The sequence below is a fragment of the Panthera pardus genome, unplaced genomic scaffold, assembly GCF_024362965.1.
Source record: "Panthera pardus isolate Hobbes unplaced genomic scaffold, ASM2436296v1 HiC_scaffold_14, whole genome shotgun sequence".
NCBI lineage: Eukaryota > Metazoa > Chordata > Mammalia > Carnivora > Felidae > Panthera > Panthera pardus.
In genome coordinates, this window is record NW_026526699.1 from 191,420 (window position 1) to 213,325 (window position 21,906).

The window sequence follows — 21,906 nt, forward strand, 5'->3', positions numbered from 1 at the left end:
GGAAGTCATGGGAATAAAAGGTACAATATAGGAAATACAGTCAATGGTACTTTAATAAGGTTGTATGGTGACAGCTACACTTGAACATATAGAGTTGTTGAATCACTGTGTTCTACACTTGAAACTAACATTGTCAATTATACTTTAATTTAAAAAAAATTATTTTGTGGGGATGGGGGAAACCTGGGTGGCCCAGTCGGTTAAGTGTAAGATTCTTGATGTCAGGGTAGTGAGTTCAAGCCCCACACTGGGCCCCGCGCTGGGCGTTAAGCCTTCCTTTAAAAAAAAATACATATATATATTTTTTAGTTCACTGGCCTGGTGAAAGAGGGCAAAGGAGAAGTAATAAGAAAAGAAATGAGACTGAAAAAGTAAGCAAGTCATTGTGGGGGAACTTGCATATTTTGCAATGAGAAGACACTGAAGAAGTTTAAGGAACGGTATGATCATCATTTGCACTCTAGTGCCTAGTGTTAAGGGTGAATTGAAGGGAAGGAAAATTTGAGCCAGGATGGCCAACGAAGGCAATAATTTTGTGTGTTCTGGGGATAGTGATCTGATCTAGTGCATGGGAATTAGGGAAAACTGATGCAAGAAACTTTACGTAAGCTTTGCGCCAAACGTGGGGCTTGAACTCACAACCCTGAAATGAGAGAGCCACATGCTCTATGGACTGAGCCAGCCAGGCACCCTCAAGAAACAATTTAAAGGAAGAATCTAAGGGACCTGGTAATTAATTGGATATGATAGGAGAAAAGGAAGAGCTAGCTTTCTTGCTTGGGTTAAATGTTCCCGGAAGTTCATTCCTTAAAACCTCCTCAACCACTATGTTACCCACTCTCATGATTTCGATTTCAATTTCATTTATATGACTTGCCCAGATCTTTTGGCTAATCATTTTATTTCACACAAAATGATGAAAATAGGAAAAGAAACAAATTTAGAAGAAATGGATTTGCTTGGGGATACGTTGAGATTGACATGTCTGTTTAATCTCATCTAGTAATCTTGTCCAAACGATTTTCACCTGGAATCTTGCTCTGACTTAACCACATCCATTTCTCCAAATCTCTTCTTCACACAAAAGTTAGCCTAATATTTAAAAGGCAGTTCCAAACATATTCTCCAGATTAACATAATTTGATGCTTTTTGATTGCGCTGAGGTAAAGCAAAAGTCCTTAACATGGTCCACAAGAGTGCACGATCTCACCCCTGCCTTTTCAAGCTCTTATATTACTTTCCTCCTCTCTGTGCATTGTTTCCCCAAATGCCATGTACCTCACAACCTTTGAGCATGTTAATTCCCTCCACCTGAAGAAGCTACCTATCTTTTCACACCATAACTTCACTAGTTCATTCTTATTTCTTTTCTTTTTTTTTTTAAGTTGATTTATTTTGAGAGAGCGGGGGGGGGGGGGGGGGGGTAGTGGCAGAGAGGGAGGGAGAAAGAATCCCAAGCAGGCTCTGCATTGTCAGCATGGAGCCTGATGCAGGGCTCAACACATTAACCATGAGATCATGACCGGAGCTGAAATCAAGAGTCAGACACTTAACCAACTGATCCACCCAGGTGCCACTTCATTTGTTCATTTCAACTCATCCTTCATAATTCAACTCAAGCAACTCTTACTCAAAGAAGTGTTCTGTGATCCTATTGTGATCTCTGAGCAATGTCCCTTTGATTCTAAACTCACTGAAATGTTTTTTTAATTTACATCCAAGTTAGTTAGCATATCATAACAATGATTTCAGGAGTAGAATCCAGCGATTCGGCCTCTACGTATAACACCCAGTGTTCATCCAAACAAGTATTCTCCTTTATGCCCCTTGCCCATTTAGCCCATCCCCCCATCCACAACCCCTCTAGCAACCCTCAGTTTGTTCTCTGTATTTAAGAGTCTTGTGTTTTGTCCCTCTCCCTGTTTTGTATTCGTCCCTTCCCTTATATTCATCTATTTTGTATTCTAAATTCCACATGAGTGAAGTCATATTTGTCTTCGACTAGTTTCACTTAGCATAATACACTCTAGTTCCATCCATGTTGTTGCAAAAGGCAAGATTTCATTCTTTTTGGTTGCTGAGTAATAACTCCATTATGTATATCTATACCATATCTTCCTTATCCATTCATCTGTCAATGGACATTTGGGCTCTTTCCATAATTTGGCTATTGTAGATAGCACTACTATAAACATTGGGGTGCATGTGCCCATTCAAAACAACACACCTGTATCGTTTGGATAAATACCTAGTAGTGCAATTGCTGGGTCATATGGTAGTTCCATTTTTAATTTTTTGAAAAGCCTCCATACTGTTTTCCAGAGTAGCTGCACCAGTTTGCATTCCCACCGGGAATGCAAAAGAACTCCTCTGTCTTCACATCTTTGCCAACGTCTGTCATTGCCTGAGTTGTTACTTTTAGCCATTCTGACAGTGGTGATGTAGTATCTCATTGTGGTTTTGATTTGTATTTCCCTGGTGATGAGTGATGTTGAACGTCTTTTCATGTGTCAGTTGGCCATCTGGATGTCTTCTTTGGAAAAGTGTCTATTCATGTCTTTTGCCCATTTCTTTGCTGGATTATTTAGTTTTTTGGGGGTGTTGAGTTTGATAAGTTCTTTATAGATTTTGGTTACTAACCCTTTATCTGATATATGCAAATATCTTCTCCCATTCTGTTGGTTGCCTTTTAGTTTTCCTGATTGTTTCCTTTGCCATGCAGAAGCTTTTTATCTTGATGAGGTCCCAATAGTTCATTTTTGCTTTTGTTTCCCTTGCCTCTGGAGATGTGTTGAGTAAGAAGTTGTTGTGCCCAAGGTCAAAGAAGTTTTTGCCTGATTTCTCCTCAAGGATTTTGGTTGTTTTTTGTTTTGTTTTTTTTTTTAATTTTTTTTAATGTTTATTTGTTTTTGAGACAGAGAGAGACAGAGCATGAACGGGGGAGGGGCAGAGAGAGAGGGAGACACAGAACCAGAAGCAGGCTCCAGGCTCTGAGCCATCAGCCCAGAGCCTGACGCGGGGCTCGAACTCACGAACCACGAGATCGTGACCTGAGCTGAAGTTGGACGCCCAACCGACTGAGCCACCCAGGCGCCCCTCTCCTCAAGGATTTTGATGGCTTCCTGTCTTATGTTTAGGTCTTTCATCCATTTTGAGTTTATTTTTGGGTATGGTGTAAGAAAGTGGTCCAGGTTCATTCTTCTGCATGTCGCTGTCCAGTTTTCCCAACACCATTTGCTGAAGACGCTGTCTTTATTCCACTGGATATTCTTTCCTGCTTTGTCAAAGATTAGTTGGCCACACATTTATGGGTCCATTTCTGGATTCTCTATTCTGCTCCACTGATCTGAGTGTCTGTTTTTGTGCCAGTACCATACTGTCTTAATGATTACAGCTTTATAATACATCTTGAAATCTGGAATTGTGATACCTCCAGCTTTGGTTTTCTTTTTCGGGATTGCTTTGGTAATTTAGGGTCTTTTTTGGTTCCATAAAAATTTTAGAGTTATTTGTTCTAGCTCTGTGAAGACTGCTGGTGTTATTTTGATAGGGATTACATTGAATATGTAGATTGCTTTGGGTAGTATCGACATTTTAACAATATTTGTTCTTCCAACCCATAAGCATAGAATATTTTTCCATTTTTTGTGTCTTCTTCAATTTCTTTCATAAGCTTTCTATAGTTTTCAGTGTAAAGATTTTTTTTACCTCTTTGGTTAGGTTTATTCCTAGGTATTTTATGGGTTTTGGTGCAACTGTAAATGGGATTGGTCACTTTATTTCTCTTTCTGCTGCTTCGTTATTGGTGTATAGAAATGCAACCGATTTCTGGGCATTGATTTTATATCCTGCAAGTTTGCTGAATTCATGGATCAGTTCTAGCAGTTTTTGGTCAAATCATTTGGGTTTTCCATATAGAGTTTTCATGTCACCTGCAAAGAGTGGAAGTTTGGCTTCCTCTTTGCTGATTTGGATGCCTTTTTATTTCCTTATGTTGTCTGATTGCTGAGGCTAGGACTTCCAATACTTTGTTGAATAACAGTGGTGAGAGTGGACATCCCTGATGTGCTCCTGATCTTAGGGGGAAAGCTCTCAGTTTTTCCCCACTGAAGATGATATTAGCAGTGGGTCTTTCATATAGGGCTTTTATGATCCTGAGATATTTTATGATCCTTCTATCCCTACTTTCTTGAGGGTTTTTATCAAGAAAGGATGCTGTATTTTGTCAAATGCTTTCTCTGCATCTATTGAGAGGATCATGTAGTTCTTGTCCTTTCTTTTAATGTGATGTATCACATTGATTGATTTGCTGATATTGAACCAGCCCTGCATCCCCAATATAAATCCCACCTGATCATGGTGAAGAATTATTTTAATGTGTTGTTAGATCCGGTTGGCTAGTATCTTGTTGAGAATTTATGCATCCATGTTCATCAGGGAAATTGGTCTTTACTTCTCCTTTTTAGTGGGGTCTTTGTCTGGTTTTGGAATCAAGGTAATGCTGGCTTCATTAAATGAGTTTAGACGTTTTCCTTCCGTTTCTATGTTTTGGAACAGCTTCAAAAGAATAGACATTAACTATTCTTTAAATTTTTGGTAGAATTCCCCTGAAAAGCCATCCAGCTCTGGACTCTTATTTTGGGGGAAATTTTTTTATTAAGAATTCAGTTTCTTTACTGGTTATGAGTCTGTTCAATTCTTCCTGTTTCACTTTTGGTAGTTTATATATTTCTAGGAATTTGTCCATTTCTTCCATATTGCTTAATTTCTTGGCATATAATTGCTCATAATATTCTCTTATTATTGTCTGTATTTCTACAGTGTTGTTTGTGATCTATCCTCTTTCATTCTTTTTTTTTTTTTTTTTAATTTTTTTTTTTTTCAACGTTTTTTATTTATTTTTTTTGGGACAGAGAGAGACAGAGCATGAACGGGGGAGGGGCAGAGAGAGAGGGAGACACAGAATCGGAAACAGGCTCCAGGCTCCGAGCCATCAGCCCAGAGCCTGACGCGGGGCTCGAACTCACGGACCGCGAGATCGTGACCTGGCTGAAGTCGGACGCTTAACCGACTGCGCCACCCAGGCGCCCCATATCCTCTTTCATTCTTGATTTTATTTATTTGGGGTTTTTTTTTGTTTTGTTTTGTTTTTTGTTTTTTTTTTCGTTTTTGTTTTTTGTCAAACTGGCTAAGAGTTTACCAATTTTGTTAATTCTTTCCAAGAACCAGCTCCTGGGTTCATCTATCTGTTCTGTTTGTTTTATTTCAATATCATTGATTTCTGCTCTAATCTTTATTATTTCCCACCTTTCTACTGGGTCTGGGGTTTTGTTTGATGTTCTTTTTCCAGCTCTTTAAGGTATAAGGTTAGGTTGTGTATCTGAGACCTTTCTTTCTTCTTTAGAAAGGCCTGGATTGCTATATACTTCCTTCACGACCACCTTTGCTGTATGCCAGAGGTTTTGGGCTGTCGTGTTATCATTTTCGTTGGTCTCCATGTGCCTTTTAATTCCCTCTTTAACTTCTTGGTTAACCAATTCATTCTTTAATAGGATGTTTTTTAGTCTCCAGGTATTGTCTTTCCAATTTTTGTGTGTGTGTGTGTGTGTGTGTGTGGCTGATTTGAAGTTTCATAGCATTGTGCGGGGCGCCTGGGTGGCGCAGTCGGTTAAGCGTCCGACTTCAGCCAGGTCACGATCTCGCGGTCTGTGAGTTCGAGCCCCGCGTCAGGCTCTGGGCTGATGGCTCGGAGCCTGGAGCCTGTTTCCAATTCTGTGTGTCTCCCTCTCTCTCTGCCCCTCCCCCGTTCATGCTCTGTCTCTCTCTGTCCCAAAAATAAATTAAAAAAAAAAAAAAAAAAAAAAAAAAACGTTGAAGTTTCATAGCATTGTGGTCTGAAAATATGCACAGTATGCTCTCAATCTTTTTGTACTTGTTGAGGGCTGATTTGTGCACCAGTATGTGATCTGTTCTGGAGAATGTTCCATGTGCACTCGAGAAGATTATGATATAATGCCCTTCTTTATCTCTTGTTACAGTCTTTATTTTAAAAGCTAGATTGTCTGACATAAGTATGTCTACTCCGGCTTTCTGTGACCATTAGCATAATAGATGGTTCTCCATCCCCTTACTTTCAATCTGAAGGTGTCTTTAGGTCTAAAATGGGTCTCTTGTAACAGTATATAGATGGATTTCGTTTTCTTATCTGTTCTGTTACCCTATGTCTTTTGGTTGGAGCATTTAGTCCATTGATGTTTAGAGTGAGTACTGAAAGATACGAATTTATTGTCATTGTGTTCCCTGTAGAGTTGGAGTTTCTGGTGCTGTTCCCTGGTCCTTTCTAGTCTTTGTTGCTTTTGGTCTTTTTTGTTTTGTTTCATCTTTTCTTCCCTTAGAGAGTCCCCCTTAAAAATTCTTGCAGGGCTGGTTTAGTGGTCACAAACTCCTTTAGTTTCTGTCTGTCTGAGAAACTCTTTATCTCTCCTTCTATTTTCAGTGACACACTTGCTGAATAAAGAATTCTTGACTGCATATTTTTCTGATTCAGCACATTGAATATATCCTGCCACTCTTTTCCGGCCTGCCAAGTTTCTGTGGATAGGTCTGCTGCAAACTTGAACTGTCTTCCCTTGTAGGTTACAGACTTTTTTCCCCTTGCTGCTTTCATAATTCTTCCCTTGTCTGTGTATTTTGTGAATTTGACTATGATATTCCTTGTTGATGGTTGGTTTTTGTTGAATCTAAAGGGAGTTCTCTGTGCTTCTTGGATTTTGATGTCTGTGTCTTTCCCCAGGTTGGGAATGTTTTCTTCTATGATTTGCTCACATAAACCTTCTACCCCTTTTTCTCTCTCTTCATCTTCTGGGACTCCTATAATTCAGATGTTACTCATTTTTAATGAGTCACTGAGTTGTCTGATTCTTATATAGTGCTCTTTTGCCTAATTTTTCCCTCTTTTCTGCTTCACATTCTGCATAATTTAGTCTTCTGTATCGCTAATCCACTGCTCTGCTTCATCCATACTTGCCGCCATGGTATGCATTTGAGATTGCATCTCCGTTATGGCATTTTTAATTTAGTCCTGACCAGATTTTACTTCTTTTATCTCCACAGGAAGGGATTCTATTCTTTTTTCAACCCTATTCTTATTATCGTGATTCTAAAGTCTAGTTCAGACATCCTGTTTATATATGTGTTGATTAAGTCCCTGGCTTTCATTTCTTCCTGTTCTTTTGGCGTGAATACCTTTGTTTTGTCATTTTGGAGGATGAAAAAGAATTAATAAAATACAAATTAAAAAATAAAAACCAACACAAAAAATCAATTAAAGGAAGCTAGGTCCTAGGTGTGTTTTGGTCTGGTTGTTGAAAAGAAGCTTGATAGAATAAAGGAAAAAAGGGAAAGTAAAAAGAAAATGTTTAAAAATTAAAATAAATGTATACAATAAAATAGAATAAAATGAAATGAAGTAAACTAGAATTTAAAAATTTACAAAAAATAAAAAATACAGTGAAAATTAATTTCTTTAAAAATTTTTTATAAAAACAGGAAATAGGGGCACCTGGGTGGCTCTGTTGGTTAAAGTGACCAATTTCAGCTCAGGTCATGATCTCACAGCTCGTTAATTCAAGCTTCCTGTTGGGCTCTGTGCTGATAGCTCAGAGCCTGGAGCCTGCTTCAGATTCTGTGTCTCCCACTCTCTCTGCCCTCTCCTGCTCGTTCTCTGTCTCCGTCTCTTAAAAATAAATAAATGTTAAAAAAATTTTTTTAAACGGAAAATAAAATTTTTTTCTGAATCCAAGAAAAGAAAAAAATGAAACAAACAAACAAAAAAAACACCTAAAAACCCAAATAGATGGAGCAGCAAACTAAATGAAATCCGAATGTAACTACATCCAGTTTCCCCTAGAAATCAAACTATGATGCACTCTATAGTCCATACATTAAAGAGGCAGAGAGACGGGTGATTCTCTAGGGCTTGGTTGGTACAGTTGGATGGGCCTTGGCAAAAGGCTCTGTTCTCCACTAGGTGGCGCTGCTTAGCTTACTGGGGTGGAACTGTGTGGGGCAAGTGGGTGTCTATGCACATGCATGGTAGAGGTGAAAATGGTGTCACCTAGCTTCCCAATCTCTGGCACAGGAACTCTGCACTCACCCACCAGCCATCAGACACCCCTTCTTTGTTTCTGGTTTCTGTCCAGTCTCCACTTCTACACTGTCCATGTCCAAGCCATCAGCCTACCAGCAGCACTACCCTCCTGAGTTTTATCTCAGATGGGGCTCTGTTTCCAAACTCCTCTCTTCTGAGGGCCTGCCGCTTGGACCTGCTCTGACCCTCTGATGGAGGGTCTCACTGGGCAATGGTCAGGTGCCAGCTTGTCCCCATAAAACTCACTGAATTCTATACTTACTCTCTCATTTGCCTAATTTGCTTATTTATAAACATATGTATTTATGTGTGTACTTTGTTAATAATTGTCAACCTCACTAGTATGAATCTAGAAACTATTTTGCTTATTATTATCTCTATACCATATTGCTGGCACAGAGTGAGGGCCCAATGTGTATTTATTGACTGAATGAATGACAAATGGCTATTACCAAATTTAATTTTTGTCATATAGTGACTTAAGATATCTTATTGTAAATTTGCTTTTTGTGAGAATAAGCAACTCTGTTTATTGACTAGGTCTTATTTACCTTCTGAGAAATACTTATTCATATCTTTTGTCCATTTTCCTATTAGAATCTCTGCTTTTATCATTGATTTATAAGAGCTCTTTGGGATTTTATGCCTTTATATGTATGTTACAGATAAAGCATATTCTTACAAGCCATTACTTCTCATTTCCCTTTGTGTGTAATGTGTGTGTTTGCGTGCATGCTGTACTTTGAAGTTTTTATGCAGTAAAATCTATTCATTTCCCTTTTGACTATTGAATTTCTCTTGTTTAGAAAGGGTATCTACATTCTAAGTTTTAAAATATATTGTAGGGGCACTTGGGTGGCTTAGTTAATTAAGCACCAACTTCAGCTCAGGTCACGATCTCGTGGTTTGTGAGTTTGAGCCCCGCGTTGGGCTCTGTGCTGACAACTCAGAGCCTAGATCCTGCTTCAGATTCTGTGTCTCCCTCTCTCTCTGCCCCTCCACCACTCACTCTGTCTCTCTCATAAATAAATAAACATTTAAAAATATAAGTATGTTAAATAAATAAAATAAATGAAGCACTACCTACAGAGGAAAAAGTGAGTGACAGGGGAGTTCTCATCTGAGAAGTGGAGGCCAGAAGCATTTTTCACATGCTAGGGAAAAAATAATAATTGTAAACCCTTAATTCTGTATCTAGCAAAAATACTCTTCAGATGAAGGGGAAATAAAGACCTCCATATGATGAAGGTGAAGGAAAGTTAATAATCTGTCACCAGCTGCCCTTACCTTAGAGGCTGGCTAGAGGGAATTCTCCAACTGTAAAAGAAATTATAACAAGGGTTAGAACTTATAAAGACAGTGGCGTGGGTAAAAATAGGGATAAATGTAATGAACTGTCCTTCTCATGAGTTTGATAGTTGAAACAAAAATATAACACTGGAGCACCTAGGTGGCTCAGCAGTTAAGTATCCAACTCTTGATTTTAGTTCAGGTCACAATCTCATGTTCCTGGGACCAAGCCCGGTGTCCATACTATAGTATGGAGCCTGCTTGGGATTCTCTTTCTTCCCCTCTCTGTGTCCCTCCTCTGCTCTCACCTCGCCTAACTTTTTTTTCCCCTTCCCCTCCCCCATGGCCTCTGTTAAGTTTCTCAAGATCCACATATGAGTGAAAACATATGGTATTTGTCTTTCTCTGACTTACTTCACTTAGCATAATACCCTCCAGTTCCATCCACGTTGCTGCAAATGGCCAGATCTCATTCTTTCTCATTGCCAAGTAGTATTCCATTGTATTTATAAACCACACCTTCTTTATCCATTCATCAGTTGATGGACATTTAGCCTCTTTCCATAATTTGGCTATTGTTGAAAGTGCTGCTATAAACATTGGGGTACATGTGCCCCTATGCATGAGCACTCCTGTATCCCTTGAGTAAGTTCCTAGCAGTGCTATTGCTGGGTCATAGGGTAGTTCTATTTTTAATTTTCTGAGGAACCCCCACAGTTTCCCAGGGAAGGGGCACCAGTTTGCATTGCCATATCTCTCCTTATTAAATGGAATTAACCTCCTGAGAGCAGAAACCTTTTCTGTCTTGTTCAGACCTTTACCCCATTGCCTAGAATAGTGGTACATGACAGGTAGTACATGGTGTATAAAGGCTCATAAAATATTTTTGAATTAAGTGAATTAATATATCCTAGTAGCATCATTTTGTAAATGTGCACATTTTCATTGTATAGATTTATCACAAATTAGAGTAAAAGACTTAAATCCTAAAACTAGACAACAGAAGGTAATTTTATATCCTATAACATTAAATTTTACACAGTGAAATTTATGGTTTTTTAATAATGTTTATCTTATTTTTGAGAGAGAAAGAGGGAGAGACAGAGAGAGGTAGACAGAGAATAAGCAGGCTCCGTGCTCTCAGAGCAGTGCCTGATATGGGGTTCAAACTCACAAACTGTGAGATCATAACCTGAGCCAAAGTCAGATGCAGAACCAACTGAACCACGGTTCAGGTTTTAAAAACACATCCTCAGGATGTGTTTCTAAAACCTTTTTCATCCATATTATAAATATTCATGTATTTATATATGATGTTTTCATTGTTTCTTATATGCAATTACAAAATTATCCCTTCTGTAATTTATGTTTTTTAGTGTGATGTAAGGATGCAATGCTATTATTTTGTCCAAAATTTTTGGTTGTGGGCCCTAATAACATATATTGAATAAAACATCCTTTTAATTTTTTTAAGTTTATTTTGTTTGAGAGACAGAGGCAGAGAGAGAGAAGGAGACAGAGAATCCCAAGCTCAGCACTGTCACCAAAGAGCCCAACGCAGTGATCAAACCCACGGAACCACAAGATCATGACCTGAGGTGAAACCAAGAATCAGACATTTAACTGAGCCACCTAGGTGCCCCAATCCTGCTTTTAATTTTAAAGTCAAATTCTGGGGTGCCTGGGTGGCTCAGTCGGCTAAGCGGCCAACTCTTGATTTCTGCTCAGGTCATGATCTCATGGTTTGTGAGTTCAAGCCCTGCAGTCGGCCTGCTTCTCTCTCTCCCTCTCTCCGTCCCTCCCCCACTCACTTGCTTGCTCTCACGCTCTCAAAAATAAATAAATGTTAAAAAAAGTTTTTTTAAAAGTCAAATTTCTTCAGTGGCCCGAGATTACTTAGGGACAAACAATAACACATCTGTTCAAAAAGGCTCCCAGATTCTGCCACACAAAGCTCTTCTGAATGTATTTCTCAAACATTTTTCAGAACAGGAATATATAAATATATACCCCTCAGGATTCTCCTTTTGTTGACTCTATTTTTTTTTTTTTTTTCCCTTTTCGTTAACCCTCAATCTGTAGCGTCAGCAGCAGGGCTTAGAAGAAGACAAACCAAACATTCCCTACACAGATCTTACGCACATTGGTATACAAAGTTTTCTGAACATATATTTTCATTTTCCATGGGTATAGTCTTAGGAGTGGAATTCCTGAATCTTATGGTACGTATATATTTACCAGTTTTTTTAATTATTTTTTATTGACGTATAGTTGACACAAAATGTTAACATTTCAGGTATACAACATAGTGATTGATAAGTCCACACATTGTGCTTGCTCATCACACGTGTAGCTGCCAGCTGTCACCATACAACTGTATGATTAACTTTTAAGAAATTGCCACACTGTCTTCCAAAGTGCTTGTATTGTTTTATATTCCATGTCTGGCTATTCTGGTGAATGTAGTGGAAAGACTCAGCATTATTCTTCATGGCCAAAATATGAAACAATTTGTATGTCCATCAGCAGGTGAGTGGATGGACAAACTCTGATATATCCATACAATGGTATTTCCATACAACGGAAAGCTGAGCGATAAAAAAACAACAAAAACAAAACTACTGATGCGCAAAAAACATGCACAAATCCCAAAAACATTAGACTGAGAGAAGCCAGATACGAAGGGTTACTTATTGTACAATCCCAATCATATGAAATTCTAGAACAGATAAAAAGAATCTAGTGTCAGAAGAGAGATCAGCGGTTAAGGTCAGCAGTGGAAGTGAAATTTGTGAAGAGGTACAAGGGAACATTTTAAAGTGATGGAAATTGGGGTGCCTGGGTGGCGCAGTCGGTTAAAGCGTCCGACTTCAGCCAGGTCACGATCTCACGGTCCGTGAGTTCGAGCCCCGCGTCGGGCTCTGGGCTGATGGCTCGGAGCCTGGAGCCTGTTTCCGATTCTGTGTCTCCCTCTCTCTCTGTCCCTCCCCCGTTCATGCTCTGTCTCTCTCTGTCCCAAAAATAAAATAAACGTTGAAAAAAAAAAATTTTTAAAAAATAAAAAATAAAAAAAAATAAAGTGATGGAAATGAAATAATCTACAACTTGGTAGGAGTGGTACTCACGTTGGCCTAAACATTTTTACCAAAACTCATGGAAGTTCAACTCTATGTGAAAAGTAGATACATTTTATTGTCTAAATTTTATCAAAATTTAGTCCTAAAACGTGGTTCTGAAGAATGAATGAAAATGGAAAGACCTGGGGCACCTGGGTGACTCAGCTGATTGAGCATCCGACTTCAGCTCAGGTCATGATCTCATGGTCCGTGGGTTCGAGCCCCGTGTCAGGCTCTGTGCTGACAGCTCAGAGCCTAAAGCCTGCTTCAGATTCCGTGTCTCCCTCTATCTCTGCCCCTGCCCCGCTCGTGCTCTGTCTCTGTCTCTCAAAAATAAACATTAAAAAAATTTTTTTAAGAAAATGGAAAGACTAAAATTTGTTAAAGGAACATTAACATGGGCCTCTTTGACGTTGGAAGGGATCATGGAACACACTTGGAAATTTGACTCCGATCTTGGGTGGTTTGTAAAGCTCCCAATTTTGAGTGGCGCCTAGAGCAAGAGAGCTCTGCAGCAGACACAGGCCTGGTGCGAGGTACCCTGTAGGTTAACTCACATGGTGCAGAAGGTCTGTTAGAAGTATCCAAGGCAGTTAAAGATGCTGTCTGGAGTCTACTTCAATCTCTGATAGAGCTGCAGAGCCCTCTAGGGTTCTGTTGCAAAGCCATGATTTCTGTGGCAGAGAAATATTCTCCATTTGAAAAGCAGATTCTGGGCGCCTGGATGGCTCAGTAGGTTGAATGTCTGACTCTTGATGTCGGCTCAGGTCATGATCCCAGGGTCATGGTATCAAGCCCCATGTCGGGCTCTGTGCTGAGTGTGGAGCCTGCTTGGGATTCTCTCCCTATCCCGCTTCCTCCCTCTCCTTCTAAGATAAATCTTTTTAAAAAGAAGAAAAGTGGGGCACTGGGGTGGCTCAGTTGGTTGAGCACCTGACTTCAGCTCAGGTCTTGATCTCACAGTTTATGGGTTCAAGCCCAGTGTCAGGCTCTGTGCTGTCAGCTTGGAGCCAGCTTTGGATTCTGTCTTTCTCTGCCCTTCCCCACTACCTCTCTCTCTCAAAATAAACATTAAACATTTTCTTTTAAAAAAGAAAAAAAAAAAAAAAAAACGGAAAGCAAGAAGGGCACCTGGGTGGCTCAGTTGGCTGAGCATCTGACTTTGGCTCAGAGCCAAAAGTCTGACCTCACAGTTCGTGAGTTAGAGCCCTGCACTGGGCTCGCTGCTGTCAGCATAGAGCCTGCTTCAGATCCCGCCCCCCTCTCTGCCCTTCACCACGTGCTCTCTCGGTCTCTCTTAAGCAGGGATGGCCTCACCTACCGTCACATTACCAATGATTGCCTCCAGAGGCCTTTGTGCTTCCCATACCCACAACTCTGGGCTCTGCAGGGTTAGAAGCCTTGATCTGTAAGGAGAACACACTTTTCACCAAGACAGAGCAAGTTTCCTACTTAATTGCAAGCTTCAGGTACACCGTGGGCATTGTGCTCCTTGCGTCCAGGGACCAGCAGGGCAGACGAGGAGTCGCTCTTTTTCAGGGGTACTTGATGCACGAGGAGGATGCAGTGCTGCTTACACAACAGGGTGGGGAGGAAGGAATGGATTCAGGTGATCCACTTAGGGGCTTCTTGCAACCTTCTTACCCAGTTGTGAAGGTACACGCACAGATACAGCAACTTGGTCTGAGGGCACGGGAACCATGGCTCAGACCCCTCAGCAAGGAGGTGAGCCATCAAAGCCAGCAGAGGTGGCAGAGGCCCCAGAATAGCTCACAGGTGAGAGAAAACAACAGCATCAGGAGGGACCAGTTGGTCCCAGCGAACTCTGTTTCCTCAGTCTCTCCTTGGACAGACCTAACGCTGGGAAAATGGAACTCAGCAGTGGTGGGATGGACTGTGGGCACAGAGTGAGGCCACCCAACCTTCTCCAGGGAAGGACTTGTCGCTCAGCAGCAGGCAGTGGTCGCTGACTGCCCCCAGTTGCCGGAGTTTGTGGAGTTGGTCTCAGTTAAAGAGAGCAGATTCACTTGGGATGCTCCCCTTCCCAGGGCAACGGGCCCCTGGTGACGGAGCTCCTCGGGGATGTGGAGACCTGACCATCTTGGCCCCACAGGAGACACTCGCGAGCAGCACTTCCTTCCGAGCTTCCTACTGGTGTGGCCAGGGTCTCACCAGCCTCGGTCCAGCCTGACTTCTTCCTCCGACCCACCCCTTCCTATTCATCTTCCCATCACCCCACAGATGCTGATCCTCAATAAACACCTTGCACTCCAAACTGCATCTCAGGATCCACTTCCAGAGCACCCAACTTAGCGCACAGCCTAACGTCCTGTGTTAGGAATATTTGGGTTGTGAGTAACAAACACAACTGGAACCAGATGAAGCAAGCATGAGAATTTATTAGAAGGGTATTTGGGATATCTCACAGAAGAATGCAACAACCAAGGCATGAAAAGGGCAGATGTGAGTCTGGACATTAGGACAAGAACCAGGTCCCGGAATAAGCTTCCAGGCTTCACTCTTCTCCCTCACTGCAGACTATGCTTCCCTATGTGGTGGAAAGCAGCCACCGTGAGCACCCACGTTCACAGATTACAACCTCAGTTGCTAAAACCGTATAGACAAACAAGACAGTCCCAGGTTTCCAGAAGCTTTCTAATGGAAAAGACAAGACATGCGATGATTGTATTACCACAGTGACAAACACATGTGCGGTTCATAAAGGATGGCCAAGCATTAATAAGGAACATGGGCATTTCAGTGACGGGAGACTTGTGAGATTGTAGAAATACGAAGGAACTGCAAGTAGTTCAAGGAGGCCAAAAAGTACTGTGCAGGAGGAAAGATATTCAGAAATGATGGATAGGCCGGATTTATACAGAAGTCCTCATTAAGTCCACAATTAGCTACCTGCTGTTTCAACACAGAAGTGTATAATCAGAATTGCGCCTTAAAATACTATGTGTAGTGTGGAAAATGGACTAAAAAAAGAATGAAGGCAAGGTGCAAGAAATTATACATACAGCTACAAGGGTCATGGTTGGGTTAGCACATCAGCATAGGCCAGACTAGGTGCTGAACACCTAGCAGCTTGCTGGTACAGTATCTGTAGACTCATGAGCCCAGCAGAGCTGACAACCTGAGCATATACTGCTGGAATAAACGGCCAAATGAGGGAAGCCTTGGATGTAGATTCCAGATGCCCACTGATCTATATTCTTCTATTGGTACAGGTATTGCTGGATAAATTGGATATTCTTTGGGTTTATTTCACCTCAGGTTCTACAGGCGATGATCTTGAGATCAAAATACCCAGAACATTGGATCCATAGAGAGAATGGTGTCAGATTACAAAAGCCCACAAAGAAACACTGAATAGAAAGGCACTCCCCAAGACTCACAGACTTGATCTCCAAATGATCCATTACTTAGTAAAAGGAATACAGTGGAACTGTCCTTGGCAGAACTGTCTTCCAGGACAGTGGGGGAACCTGGGTGGTGAAAGAGGAGGGAGGGGATGCTCTCCCTATGCATTCTACCAACATCAGCTACTATGCTCCATGAAGCTGCAAGTAAATCCCTCTTAGCATCAAAACCAGCTTTCTTCTTGATGTGGGATTTGTGGTAGGGGAAATGGGGGGACTCGTGTTTTTTTGTGGTTTACCAAGGTAATTTAAAACGTGGACACTGAAAATATCTAATTTCAGAATCAAAGACCCCTCTTCAGAAAGAGAGTACCCAGTGAGTTCTACACAGCATACCTGGGTCTCCACGTAAGGTATTTTGATAAACAAGGCCTCTGTTGCCAGCGTTAGCACTCCCTATGACTGACACATGACCCCTAAGGAAAAAATCTGCTCTTCGGTATTCAACCAGTAGGCTAAAGCCAAAGTTCGGTTATCTAGAGAGTAAACTACTGGGTTTAACTCCTTAATAGTAAATGGAACAATCTAGAACTGAAGTGAGAAAAATTAGGTCATTTTTAGACAACAGACTCCAAACTCAATCCAAGAACTAATGAATCAATATCTGGGACTAGGGAAGAGAATCAGGAGAGATAAAAATTTAAAAATGGGAGAATCTACAAAGTAAAACATAACCCTATAACTATTCATTTACAAATGAAGTTGATAAAATCACCTTCAGGTTTGAGGGAGAAAAGCAGGAAGTCCATATGTTTGAGCATGAATAAAAATTTGGGAAGTTAGATACTTTTAAAATTACCATCCTGGTGTAGTGGATTAGAAAATTACTCTCATTGAATTCCCAATTTTTCAACAATGATGTAAAATTGGTAATTACAGGGAAGAATACTGGTAAACTCAAAGGTGCAGACAAAGCAACTTGTGCATGAAAGAAGTCTTGATTTTCCCAAGTCTGGAATCAAAGTCAGGACTTTTCTGAATTTCACCATCATACAAAGAATACTATACACTTTGTCAAGGATCATTATAAAGATCACTGCAAAGTTCCACCTGAGCTAAGGGGTGGTTCATGCACTGTCAAAGCGGGCCCTACTTACAATGAAAGGTTCACAACAGGATCACCATGTGCACGGTGCAGCTGGTGAAGAGAGGCAAAGCACAGATACTTCAAATGATGAAGCAGTGAAAGGCCTACTTCCTAATACCTGTCCGGACATCACAGAAATGTGCAGGAAGGTAAAATAGGCTTCCTTGAATACATCAAAAATATATTTCTCAGCACAAAAAAATCTATACTTTACATTTTCTGAAAGTGACCCCTAAATAACTGGTTTCTCCCCCTAGCTTTTCCACAAAATATCTTATGAAACACTGAAAACAATAGCACACAGCATATTTCATCAGAGTAACTTAAATACAAGCTGTACTTGGGCACACAGCACTTGATGTACGTACACTGGATGCACAAAGGCACCACACTGAATGAGAACAACACCTGGACAGCACTACTGCCATTTAGCTCGAGTGCTGTGCGACACAATTCACACGCCTTTCTTTTGCTCACTCAGTACACAACGAGTCACTATTGCGTTTTGCGTTCCTGTCTTTGAATACTCGTTAACCAGGTATTAGGTAAATTGTTTGAGTCTGAGATTGCAGACTTTATATAATGTTGGCTTTCATAACGGAAGAGAAACATCAGCAACCACAGACCCGTTTATATGCCAACAAGCCATAAGGAAAAAGAGATGTGGTGTTATTAAGCTGCGTACTTAACAGTAAGACATGTTATACCAATTGCCATTTCAATAGTATCATTAAAACAGAAAAACCAGCGGCATGTGATTATGTCCTGACATCAGAGGCACTACTACAAGGTATGTGCATTTCATGCTCACAATTACATCATCATATGTGATTCCAAAACATGAGACACACTGTGTGACACAGGAAAATAAACCATAAATACCACTGAGAAATGTCTTATCTAGATCTTTCAATGACTCAATTTATTCACATATTTTTAAAACTTCATACTTCAGAATGAACATGTCAATCATCAGTATGGGGTTTCTAATAACCACGTCTATAAAAAAATGTATGGCTTCCCTTTATAGCGTTATTTCTAGGGGCACGTTTCCCATTTCTTTCAATCATTAGGCTTACCCACAATGTAAATCCCCCCCACCCAAAAAAATATGGTTGGATTACCTGCTGAAGAGTGTCCCATATTTAGTATTTTCACAGAGCTTCATTCCTGAGAGTATTCTAATGCACAATGAGCTGTGATTTCTTGATGGAAATATTACCTCACTTGCCGCATTCATGGGATTTTTCTTCATTTGCTGGATTAGGGTTTACCCCAGTGGGCATATTTCCAACAGCTAATGAGATGTGGCCTCTGCAAAGCTTTCTGATGTTCACAGTACTCATCTTTGCTATTAATTTCCTACTGTATGCTTGCCAAGCTTTTAAAATCCACTGCATCTCATAGGCTCATTCTACTCCATGAGTTCCTATATAAGCATGTTAATCAGCTGAAAACTTTCCCTACATAACCTCACTTAGAGTTCCTACCCTAAAAGATTACTCAGACCTACAATGTGATGTGACTATTTATTTGAAAGGTTTACCATAACTGCATTTTCTGAAGTACAAAGAGGTAAGGTCTCTGTCAAAGACTAATATTAACTCCAATCCTAGGATTTCTTTGCTGTATGAGTTCTCTGGTGATTAATGAGCTGTGACTTTTGGGAGAAGGCTTTCCCACATTCATGGCATTGGTAAGGTTTCTCTCCTGTATGAATTCTCTGGTGGTTAACAAGCTGTGACTTCTGAGAGAAGGCCTTCCTACATTCGCTGCATCCGTAGGGCTTCTCCCCAGTGTGTGTCCTCTGGTGCGGTATGAGGTGTGATTTCCGAGAGAAGGCTTTTCCACATTCGCTGCATTCAAAGGGTTTCTCTCCTGTATGTGTTCTCTGATGATTGATGAGACTTGACTTCTCCCTAAAGGCTTTCCCACATTCGCTGCATTCATAAGGTTTTTCTCCTGTATGAGTTCTCTGATGTCTAATTAGCTCAGATTTCTCAAAGAAAGCTTTCCTGCAAAGACTGCATTCGTAGGGTTTCTCTCCTGTGTGGATTCTCTGGTGAGTATTGAGCTGTGACTTCTGGGAGAAGGCTTTTTCACAATCCCTGCACCCGTATGGTTTCTCTCCTGTATGAGTTCTCTGGTGAGTTGCGAGACTGGACTTCTCACCAAAAGCTTTCCCACATTCAGTGCATTCATAGGGCTTCTCTCCTGTATGAGTTCTCTGATGTGATATGAGATGGGACTTCTGACAAAAGGCCTTCCCACACTCACTGCACACATAAGGCTTTTCTCCTGTGTGAATTCTCTGATGATTAGTAAGGCTTAATTTTTCACTGAAAGCCTTCCCGCACTCACTGCATTCATAGGGCTTTTCTCCTGTGTGAGTTCTCTGATGTCTAACAAGCTGAGATTTCCTGCTGAAGGCTTTCCCACATTTACTGCATACAAAGGGTTTCTCTCCTGTGTGTGTCATCTGATGGGATATGAGATGTGACTTCTGGGAGAAGGCTTTCCCACACTGAATGCACCCATGAGGCTTCTCTCCTGTATGAGTCCTCTGATGGTTAATGAGACTTGACCTCTCTCTGAATGCTTTACGACATTCACTGCATTCATAGGGCTTCTCTCCAGTATGAATTGTCTGATGTCTAATGAGCTCTGATTTCTCAAAGAAGGCTTTTCTACAATCACTACACCCATAGGGTTTTGTTCCTGTGTGAGTCCGGTGATGTGTAACGAGTTGTGATTTCCTGCTGAAGGCCTTCCCACATTCTCTGCATTCAAAAGGTTTCTCTCCTGTATGAATTCTCTGATGATTAATAAGATTTGACTTCTCACTAAAGGCCCTTCCACATTCGTTGCACCCGTAGGGTTTCTCACCTGTGTGTGTCCTCCAGTGCGATATGAGATGGGACTTCCGGGAGAAGGCTTTCCCGCATTCACCACATTCATATGGTTTCTCTCCTGTGTGTGTCCTCTGATGGGATGTGAGCTGTGACTTTTGGGAGAAGGCTTTCCCACACTGGCTACAATTGTAAGGTTTCTCTCCTGTGTGAGTCCTGTGATGTGTAACAAACTGTGACTTCTGGGGAAAGGTTTTGCCACACTTACCACAGCCATAGGCTATCTCCCTTATGTGTCTGGTCTGATGTTTAATGAGACTTGATCTCTTAGTGAAGCGTTTCCTACATTCACTGCATTCATAGAGTTTCTCCCCTAGACGAGTTCTGTGAAATATGATAATCTGCGACTTCTTAGAACTAATTTTATCATATTTATCATATTCATAGTATTTTAACCAAGCATCAGTTTCTTCAGGCTTGGTATCGAGAAACAACTTATCAAATACACTGAAACCATCCGATTCTGTCTTTCCATAATCTGCCTTTGGAATTAGTAAATCTAAATGATGTTTTAAAAATAATCCATCTACATTATCTTCACTGTTTGATTTCCTTAAAGGAACAAAGTTCATGCTCAGATTGAGTTTTTTTCCAAATGCATCACATTCGTGATCCTGTTTCAGATTTCTAAGCTTCTCCTGGTCATCCTGGCGCCACGTCATGTGACCATTTCCTTGCAAGTCTTGTTCTACAAAGAAATAAAAACCTGTGAATGTTTCTGTGGTTGTCTTTCCTAAATGAAAAACCAGCAATGCTATGTAAGGGGATGAATGCTGGGGAAGGCCGTTTCCCAGTCCCAGGTAGAAGGTCTATCCTCTAGGTACTGGGGAAAAAAAGAAAATAAAATGCTATAAATAGGAATGACATACAGGCAGTATATTATGTCACCTGTGATTGTGGTCAAATATAAGTTTATAAAAAGTAAGAGAATGTAAAAAATATATCAAGAGCAACGAGGAACAAAGAAAGGAGGTTGGAAGAAGCACTGATCCAATATTGTGAGGAAATGATTTCCTCAACACCTACTGAGTACACACTGTGCCCCAGGTGGAGCACGAATCGCAAGAGACAGGAAACAAGCCCCTGACCTTGCGCAACTTAATTGTAATGGAAAAGAAAACAAATAGAGAAAATTAACAGGTTGACAGAGTAACTACTAAAGCCATTACAAGCTTAGAGAATGAGAAATCATATTTGTCCCTTTTCCCATTTTAAAATTTTCTGAACGTTTTAAACTTACCAGAAACATTTTCAGCATTATCACCAAGAGAGCCACTTCGTGGAGCACACCATTTTTCATCTAACGTGTTTAGGCACAAAACCTCACAATCTATGTGTTCTTTCACTGAAAATATCTTAAGATACAAGTTCCCATTCTTCAAATATTCTCAATTTGCCCTTTATTATATAGCTCTTTTGTCATTATTCTCACAACATAACCACTTAGGCCACTGTTATAAGTGTTCTTCAAAAGGCTTATTTTTCACTAATAATCAACACTTGGAATTTTTCCTGAGCTCTTACCCACAGGTATGAAAGCCAACCAGTAATGTGAAAAACTTTTTAAAGACTTAAATGTCAATCAAGGGTAATAAATTTGCAGGAAACCCACAACTTACTGTTGGCCATATCCATTCAGGAGGTAGAGTCAACAAGATTTGCTGATGGATTTGACATGTAAGGAATAAGGGAAAGCAAGGAATCAAGAATGAACCCTAAGACTGGGGTTTGAGCAATTCAGTGGATTATGGTGTTCATTACTGAGTGGAGAAGAATGAAGGAAAGTGAAGTCTGGGGGTTAAAATCAAAAGTCTACTACAGAAATATTAGCTTTGAGATGTACCTTACAAGTTTGAATGAAGTGGTAACAGGAAACGTGAGAACTGAAAATGAGTACTTACAAATTAAACTTGTAATTTTGTTCCTTTA

At 40.6% G+C, this 21,906-nt stretch overlaps 1 protein-coding gene across 6 annotated transcripts in view; it reads right to left on the reverse strand.

Moving 5' to 3' along the window:
* Positions 1 to 14,935: 14,935 nt before the first annotated feature.
* ZNF84 (zinc finger protein 84) overlaps positions 14,936 to 21,906 on the reverse strand; it is a 59,814-nt gene continuing 52,843 nt past the window's right edge. For all 6 annotated transcript variants that reach the window (XM_053901832.1, XM_053901834.1, XM_053901829.1 and 3 more), the window contains one exon: positions 14,936 to 20,665. In XM_053901832.1, the coding sequence (XP_053757807.1) occupies positions 18,681 to 20,665 (1,985 nt within the window). In that variant the 3' untranslated portion in view covers positions 14,936 to 18,680. The remainder of the gene's footprint in view (positions 20,666 to 21,906) is intronic.